Source organism: Dendrobium catenatum, unplaced genomic scaffold, assembly GCF_001605985.2.
Source record: "Dendrobium catenatum unplaced genomic scaffold, ASM160598v2 fragScaff_scaffold_8, whole genome shotgun sequence".
Taxonomy (NCBI): Eukaryota; Viridiplantae; Streptophyta; class Magnoliopsida; order Asparagales; family Orchidaceae; genus Dendrobium; species Dendrobium catenatum.
Window position 1 is genome coordinate 485,302 of NW_021318470.1, and position 9,124 is coordinate 494,425.

Sequence of the window (9,124 nt, forward strand, 5' to 3'; positions counted from 1 at the left end):
AATTAGGGGGAAAGTTGACAACTTTAAGGGTGCATGCAGGACGTTTTGCGCGCATGGATGATGCTATCATGAGGTTACTTACCAGGCTTGTGCATGGGAGTGGACTTGGTCAGTCTAGCCCGATCTTTTTGTTTTAAATACATATTTATAACTATGAAATGATGTTAGTATAATGAGGTCAGTTAATAAGAATTGTCAGAGGAAAAGGAAAAATATACAAGACAAATGAAAGATAACATGAAGATCATTCATCCCTTATAACTTGAAAACCAATCAACTAGATCATTCTGCTTAAAGCTGGGATAGGACCCAAGGAAAAGTTGCCAACTAGAGAAAATAATAGTTGAGCAAGCTCTTATATCTCATAATCAGAAATTTGTCATGGAAAGTAGAAGCTTGCTTATACGAAGGTGGTTCTAAGTTTTGATGAAACGGTAATTGGAATTGGGAGTTGGGAGGAAGGAGAGGAATGTGATGATATCGGCAACCCACTCAGCACATTTACAAAAGAATGAGATTTGCAAGTAGCATGATGAAGGCTTTGTTTGGAACGGTTTTTTTATTGCTTTTTAAAACAGCTTCTTAGTACAAAAATTTAAATTTTTATATTAAGAAGCCACTTTAAAAAGCTGTAATAAAGTCACCCCAAATGAAGACGAAGATCATTTGAGATGATTGGATTGACTGCAGTAGGAAGCGGTGATGGTATTTGAATAGGAGAGCCATCAAAATCATAGGACCCAATAAAGTGGGAGATTATTGAGCATGGATTGGGCGCGATGGAAGGGGAAGTCAAATAGGGCATCCCAATACAGGTGACAATATGAGAGGAACATTCCACATGTAAAAGGAGATAAAAATTAATGGAAAAAGCTGTGATTAAATGTAGTGGCTCGTGTGAGGTGCGAGGGCCCATGAATGAGCTCCCCACACGTGCTCGAGCACTGGGAGCAGCAGGGAAGGTGGAGTTTTAGGGGCCGAGTGTGTTGCATTAAGTAAAGGATCTCATTTTCATGCAACATCTTCATTCTCTAAACCACATTTTCTATGTACAATCAAATAAGCCCTTCAGTGAAAATTCTTTGCTGCAAGTGCAAAAAAGAAGTTGCATTTAAAAGACTGTTCTATGTTCTTATTTCCTCCAAAGTTTTTGATAGGCCGGTTCAGGATGAACCGGCCCAAGAGGTAGCCCAGAGGCCGGCTTAGTACTACAAGAGGCAGAACAAGGGGTTCCACCCCCTTTGATTCCGCCAAGTGGTGGGGCCCGCGTGGAAAAATTGGGAAGGAGTGGGCTGCTAGGGGAGAGGGAATTTTTGAATGAGAGAGATTTGAATTAGGTTTGTATTAGGAAACTAATTGTATTATGAGGGGGATTGGGCTAGGGTTAGTTTTCATGCTTTATTTTGTTCTTCTCTTGGATTTTCTTTGGCATCTTGTCTAGAGATTGGGAGAGAACGATCCTCCTCTCGAATTGGAGATCACATGTATCTTACTTTCGTGTTTGTTTTGCTTTGTTTCCCTTATTGCAATCTATCGTTTTGGGGCTGATTTTGCCTAGATTTTGCTTATTTCTTGCTGTTTTCCTCCAATTAGTGATAGGTTTGCTTGCGAACTCAAGTATTCCCTTAGGGTTACTTGCGAACTCAAGTATTTCCTATCAGTTTTTTAGCCATATCTCTTCTTGTACTTGAATTAGATAAATCGATTTCGTTTGGGACAACTTTTTTCTATTATTGGGAAATTTACATACATACCACTTTATAACATCCTATTTACATATCTAACACCTAAAACTTTAATATTACATACATACCACCATATACTATTTTAATATTAAATATGCCACTCATATTTCCTTCCTACCACTCATATATTTCATTTCTACCAGTCATATTTGATATAAAAAATGAACTATGGGTGGTATGTATGTAATATTAAAGTTTTAGGTGTTAAATATATAAATAGAATAGTATAGAGTGGTATGTATGTATGTAAATCTCCCATTTAGTTTAAAGAAAACTTTGTAGTAAAAAGTTGCTTTAAAAAAATAATAAGAAAGTTATTCCAGATGAATTCTTACGCTTCATTTGGGACAGTTTTTTTATTGATTCTTAAAGCAGCTTTTAGCATAAAAATGCTGCTTTAAGTTGCAAGAAAGTCGTCCGAAACGAAGTCTTAATTTGCAATTAGGATTTATGATCTATAATTTCTGGATGAAACATGTGTGCCAGTTTCCATCCTGAGGACAAAATCATAGCTGAGATAGAAGGATGCGATGGATATGCTGGCAATGAAAGATTTGACTTTTATTTTACAGCAGATCCTGCAGCCCATCATATATCCCACATGCTTCTCTTTAGCTACTGTGGCTCACAGTCATCTAACATTACTGAAAGGTGAACCAAAGCTATCAGAAAGAAGAGAAAAAAAAAAGGTAAACGGAAACATATATGATAGTCACCATAATTAGCTATTGCCCACATGGTTTCTATTTTTTCTAAAAGGCTACTTAGATTAGAAGTTTTGGTTGGCAAGTTTTCATGGAAGAAGGTGGAGTAAAATCTAATAATTTATGGGCTGATTATAATGAAAAACTCTTTTAGGTTTCGTTAGGGACGGCTTTCTTACTTTTTAAAGCAGCATTTTAGTATAAAAATTAAAATTTTTGCACTAAAAAGCTGCTTTAAGAAGCAGTAAAAAAGTTGTCCCAAATAAGAGCGGCTTTTTTAATGCTTTCTAAAGCAGCTTTCTTATAAAAATGTTTCTAGCTCAAAAATTTTTTTACTAGAAAACTGCTTTAGAAAATAGTAAAAAAGTTATCCCAAATGAAACCTTAAACTTGGCCTAAGGGCCTGATTTGTTTCCGAGAAGACTATCACAATTTTGATTGGCTATAATTTTTATGATAGAAAGTAGCTTTTTATAATCAAATATACTAGCATGTGATATCTACAAGAAAGTCCGTGATTGAATTTCTTAAGGAAAAAAGGTTTATAATATTCATAATTTAAAATTTTTCCCATAAATTAGCTATAACTCTTTTTCCATAAGAGTTGTTGCAAGTAGGTGTATAAGTGAGTCAAATCAACTAATTAGCTAGCTTAAGCTCGACTTGATAAATGGCTCGTGACACAAGCTCTATGAGCAAACGACTTGAGCTTGAACCAGTCACAACTTAACTCGGTAGCTTGTGAGTTATTTTTAAATATATTACTATCAAATACACTTACAACATATTAGAATTCTAGAGTTCAAGTATAAATCTATCATAAATATTTAAATATTATATCTCACTTTTCTATATGAAATAATTCCTTATTATTAGTCTTATAATTTATTATTCTTTTTTCTAATTTTGTTCATACCCTATAAGCAGCTATTCATCTGTTCATACCCTTTTTTATGCTTTTTTTTTTTTTTTAATATTTGGATCTCCTATACATAAGCTACCAACACTTGGGAACACAACAAATCAGATAAATCTCATCTCCAATCAAAACTCTCAAGTCTTTTCTCCAACCTCCTGTTATCCTCATCATCCCATCCATCCCTTCTGCCTTAAGATTTGGGCAGTTAAGTTGATGAATGGCTGATAAAGATGCAGGGAAATCTAATTAAATCATGTTACAATTTCTTTTGCCTCTTCAAAGCCAATGCAATGGCAAAATTACAATGGATGTTACAAGCCAAATAAAGTTTATGCAAATGTACACATATATGTATATATATATATAGAAGATTAATGCTTCGTTTGGGACAGCTTTCTTACCGCTTTATAAAACTACTTTTTAGTAAAAAAAATCTCTTGAAAACAGGAAAAAATAACGGTCTAAAGCTGTCCCAAACTAAGCCTAAATCTTAAAATGCGATCAATTTATTCTTCAAGTACTATATTTTTTCAATTTAGCCCCTCAATTATATAAAATTGATCCCAATTTGACCGTAAAAGCACTATTTTGGATTAATTTTATACATTCAGATGGCTAAATTGAATAAATATAATACTCCGAGATTAAATTAATTACATACGAATAATTTAGAGATTATATAGCAATAGAGAGAAGAAATGAAATGAAGCTAAGGCATGGAGGGCAGATCTTTGTTGTTGGTGTGTCTTGTAGAATTATTGATCAATTGAATATCACTGGGAGAGATTTGTTCATCTCCAAGAATGACTCCTTGCTTCTTGATATAATCCCATCTGTCTTGCAGAAGATATATAAAGGCAATGATCACTAATTGGGCAGTGAAGAGAAGAGTCCAAATCCTCAGGCTTTTTGATGTCTTCTTCTCATATGCATTCAACCCAAAGTAAATATTTATGATTCCTATGATGGAAATAGCAGTTCCAAGCAGCCAGTGAGTTGTGTACCATATGCTCCTAAGCTTCACTCCTCTAAGAAAATCATGTAAAAGCTATTAAGATAAAGATTAGAAAGTGATTAAGTTTGAGATTAAGGCTTCATTGGGGACAGCTTTCTTACTGCTTTTTAAAGCAATTTTTTAGAAAACATTAAGAAATATGTCACAAATGAAGCCTGATAAGGCAAGAAATAGTTTATTTTATAGTACATGGATATTTTGTTGTTAAATAGCCCAAAATAATATAAAAGGGGGATTTACCACTACTAATAATTCAGGCTTTCGCAGCACTTTTTAGGACCTACGTACTGCGGCACTTTTTAGGCTTTCTTACTGCTTCTTAAAGCGGTTTTTTAGTTAAAAAAATTTAATTTTTGTACTAAAAAGTCACTTTAAGAAGCAGGAAGAAAGCCATCCCAAACGAAGCCTAAGGCTTTTATTGCTCTCCTTAAAACGGAGTTTTAGTTAAAAAATTTAATTAAAATTACATTTTAAGAAGTAATAAAAAAATCATCCCAAAGCCTAAGGCTTCATTCGAGATAACTTTCTTATTGTTTTTAAAGTAATTTTTTAGTAAAAACATTTTTTGTTTTAAAAAAAATTTGTACAAAAAAACTTTTCTAGAAAACAGTAAGAAATCTGTCTCAAACAAAGCCTAAAAAGTCAAGAAATAGTTTATGTTATAGTTCGAAAAACTAAAAATTTAAAAGAAAAAAAAAGGTAGATTGAGATAATAGAGGGAGCACGAGGGTGAGACGACCAATGGCGTGCGAAGGGATGAAGTTTAGGTGTTAAATATGTAAATCTTTATTTTTTTATATGCTATATATGTATGTAAATCCCCCTAATAGAGAACATATTTCATACTTAACCGCAAATGATTAGTTTAAACTATGTTGTAAATAGGTGATATTGCACAAACAAGACTAGTTAAACATTTTGCTTAAGTGGAATTATTGGCAACCAAACCGTTTAAATCACTGCTAATTAGGATTTGATTGATAAAGTTAGTTACCACAAATTACTTTTCAAGCTTATTTTTAATATATATATAATGCATTTCATAATTCTATGTGGGTCATTCTATATATTTAACTCATGATTATTGAATGCATCAAGCAAAAGCAGCCAATGAAAGACTAAAGGTTCGTTTAGGTTAACTTTCTTATTATTTTTTAAAATAGTTTTCTAATACAAAAACTTTTTGAATTTAAAATTTTTTACGAAAATTTGTTTTAGAAAGTATGAAAAAAACTGTTCCAAACAAAACCTAAGATGACCCTTATCCTAAAAATAATCTTTATATGTAGGGCGATCTTCATTGTACGTGAAGGGGTAGAACTAGAAAGAGCTCGTCCCTTGAATTTTTTTTTTTCATAGAAAAGTAAACTTATTAACTATTTTGCCCACATAGTAAAAAAAATATTTTCAATTTCATATAAGATTATGCATTTCATAATTCTATTTTGCCCAAGCTCATAGGAGAGGCTGATTCTGCCATGAGCCGTTGATTGCTTTTCCTTTATATATATATAGCTCGGTATTGAGCTCAGTATTGAATAAGTGGTGATGTGGCGTATTTTCATTGGCCTCCGAATAGCGTCTGGTATTCGAACCCAATAATTTCCCCTCAAAAAGTGACTGGTTCCACCCTGAGCCATTGATTGCTTTTCCTTTATATATATATATATATAGAGAGAGAGAGAGAGAGAGAGAGAGAGAGAGAGAGAGAACCTGTGAGGCCTTAGGAAGCCAATCAAGGGCTGAGCCAATATCAAGCCATAGATGCCCAAACCCATCCTTTGATGAGTGTTGCTGAAGGAATTATCAAAGTTCCTTATAGAGAGGACCGCAGCTCTTGTTGCAAGGAGGACAGCACTCATCTGTACAACCAACAACATTATAAAGTTTTTATATTATATTAACCTTCAACATTTTCTATTTTAATGCCATAGAAAGCGATGATAAAACTCTACTAACCTGCAAAATAACATGAGAAAAGAATAGAAATCTAAGCCTTCTTCCACATTGAACTCTGTTAGAAATCCTAATTACGAGGATTCCAACAGGCATTAAGAATCCAATGGAAGCCCATAGAAGAAAAGCATGGAGTTTTACTTGAAAGCTAAGTTCTGTAGTAAACTGCAAATCAACACAAAAAACAACTCATCAGAAACATAAATCAAAAGCATAAACAAACAAAACTATGTAGGATCATTACCTTCACTGATGAATGGGGAGCTGGAGCTGATTTCATCATTCTTTCTCCTAATCCGAGCTTATAACAGAAGAAAACAAGAACTGGAAACCAAATAGATCAATTACAGCACTGCTCCAAGCTTTCACTTCCTGATAAGCAGCTCACTTTATGATCACTAAGGCCATGAAATTCATAACCATAGCGACTAATAAGGTTTCAGAACCATACATAGAAGCTTCTCTCTCTCTCTCTCTCTCCTCTCTCTCTTCTCACAGCACCTTGAAATCTCTGATGTAGTTTAGGTGGCTTGTTGTTCAATGAAGGAATGAAACAAGTGGAGAAAAGGATTATAATAAATAAGCTATTAGGAAATATGAGTGCAGACATGCAATGAGAATCTGAGAATGCAGAGAGCACAAAGGCAAAGGTGGCTGTTCTCTCTCCTTAAATAGATATTCTGTATCTGTTTGTCAGAGAAGTGGGCTAAAAGAAAGGAAAGTGAGAGGCTAGTGGGGTGCAGTATACAGTTAGCATGAACTATTGAAGAAATTTCGCAGCTCTCCTTGGCCTATTGGTTGAGAGCTTAGGCTTCCAACTAAGAGGTTCAGGGTTCGAGTCTATGTGTATGCGTTGTGTGTGTGAGTTTGCCTTAAATGGCCTAAATGTCCCAAAAAAAAAAAAATTTACGCAGCTCACCTTCATTATTGATACAGAGTTTTGACTATCAATCACACTATATTAAAATCATCTATTACCGGCAGAATTTCTGGCGGATTTCTAGAGGAGGATTTTCCGTCCGTTTTACCGATGAAAAAATTTCCACCTGAAAACTTTCAAATCCGCGGTAATACGTGATTTTCCTAGTGTCAAGAGATTTTGAATTCAAAGCTTGCGTATATGATGTGTGTATGAGTTTGTCTCAATTGACTCAATAATCCAAAAAAAAAACAATCGAAGTAATCCTCTAAGAAAAATATTTTAGAAGTGATGAATAAAATTCTTTTTTTGTTGAGTATTTTGTATTTTTAGGATAATATATTCTTTAGAATAAAGATTTATTATATAATTAATTAATTTCTATATTGTATTAAACATAAATATAAAAATAACTTCAATTTTAAATTTTTAATATTTCATACAAATAAAATTAAATAATAATAAAGGTTAAAAAGAAAAAACGCTCACATTTGGAAATAAAAAGAATGCCATAATGGAATTTCAGTCCAATAGAATACGACAGCCATGCAGGTCCACTTTAGAATCAAGTCAACTAGTCAACATCGAGTTGTGGCGCGTTAAGCTGTTCATGAGACCAATGGTCTAACTCTTATGGCGAGGGAAAGGTGATGATGTCATGATGTTTGTAAATGGGCTGTGTATGGGGACGGTGCAGGATAGGTGGAGTGGACCGGAGGAACTGTGAAGAGAAGACACGTGACACAGCCAATCAATCCTTGGACGGGCACGTGTGGCGGGTTGTGGTGGGTTGTTTTGTATGGATGGTGATTAAGCTTTATCAACCGTTGATTTATTTCTCACATTTGAAATTATTTGAGTGGGTTTGTCTTCAAGTTAATAGGAAATTTGACTTTATTATAACTTATGAAGCTATTGTAGGGGACCTAGTTAAAGACCTTTTTTTTTTAATGCAAAAGCATGAAAATGATGTAGAAATTTTAGAAACAAAATTAATTGTATATTCCCCATAATACCCCTATTTGGAAATGAATAAGAAGAGCAATTTGTGATTAGAGCTTAATGGAGAATGAAGAAGCTAGCCATTGATAGCATGTGATAAGTTCAATTAAAACTGATGGGAGTTTCTTGGGAAAACCATTGACATATGATCGAACATGTGACATTTCATTGGATGACATTGATGGGAGAGCTATGTGTGAAAGAGGAAGGATTCATAGCTTGGATCTCTAGTTTTCGAGCATTTTCAAACAATTTCAAACTCAGTTTAGATCTTATTTGAATAAGGATTGAACAAAATTTGAGTCAAATTGAACTTGATTCAGTTCGACTATGGGTTCCTATTGGTTCAAATTTAAATATGTTCAATCTATTCAAGATACTCTGACTTCAAAAAGAAAAAGATTATCCTTCATTCGAGTGTGATTTGATCCAAAATGAGCTTACAAGCATCTCTAGAAAAAAAAACAGCGAGCATATTTCTTCAATTTTTGATATTATGACGCATGTAAAGTGGGAATTTCCTTTTAGAATTTTAATAATAATTATCTTTTAAAATTAACTTTTAAGAAAATTTGCATACATATCACAAAGGTCTTATTTGTTTACATATCTAAAGTCTAAATTTATTTATTTATTTATTTATTTATATAACACGATAATCCCTAAATTTCATAAGAAAATATTATTAAGATTACTTGTCTAAAGTCAAATATATAATTTTCTTTATATATTTTAATGCAATTTTAATATTAGAATGCCATATTAATAAATATAAAGATTTGTGTTATATATATATCCACTAATTTTTATCAATTAAATTAATTGACATTATAATAATTATATTTTTTTTATGAGTTGAGGCTT

The 9,124-nt window shown here is 33.1% G+C and overlaps 1 protein-coding gene across 2 annotated transcripts; it reads right to left on the minus strand.

The window, feature by feature from the left end:
- Positions 1-3,459: 3,459 nt before the first annotated feature.
- LOC110112301 (cytochrome b561 domain-containing protein At2g30890) lies at positions 3,460-6,974 on the minus strand. 2 transcript variants are annotated; one of them, XM_020844477.2, is made up of 4 exons: positions 6,584-6,974; positions 6,343-6,504; positions 6,097-6,245; positions 3,460-4,396 (listed from the first exon to the last, which is right to left on the minus strand). In XM_020844477.2, the coding sequence occupies exons 1-4, from the start codon at positions 6,620-6,622 to the stop codon at positions 4,078-4,080; spliced, it is 669 nt and encodes a 222-aa protein (XP_020700136.1). In that variant the 5' UTR covers positions 6,623-6,974; the 3' UTR covers positions 3,460-4,077. The 2 variants fall into 2 exon arrangements, with proteins under 2 accessions (XP_020700136.1, XP_020700137.1); XM_020844478.2 differs by having other exon boundaries at positions 4,254-4,416.
- Between the last annotated feature and the right edge of the window lie 2,150 nt (positions 6,975-9,124).

Excerpts from the sequence above, each read along its gene's own strand:
- LOC110112301 (XM_020844477.2), bottom strand. The coding sequence starts at position 6,622 with ATGATGAAATCAGCTCCAGCTCCCCATTCATCAGTGAAG. Across the intron at positions 6,505-6,583 it reads CTCCCCATTCATCAGTGAAG|TTTACTACAGAACTTAGCTT; the intron begins GTAATGATCCTA and ends GTTGATTTGCAG. Across the intron at positions 6,246-6,342 it reads TTTCTCATGTTATTTTGCAG|ATGAGTGCTGTCCTCCTTGC; the intron begins GTTAGTAGAGTT and ends TTGGTTGTACAG.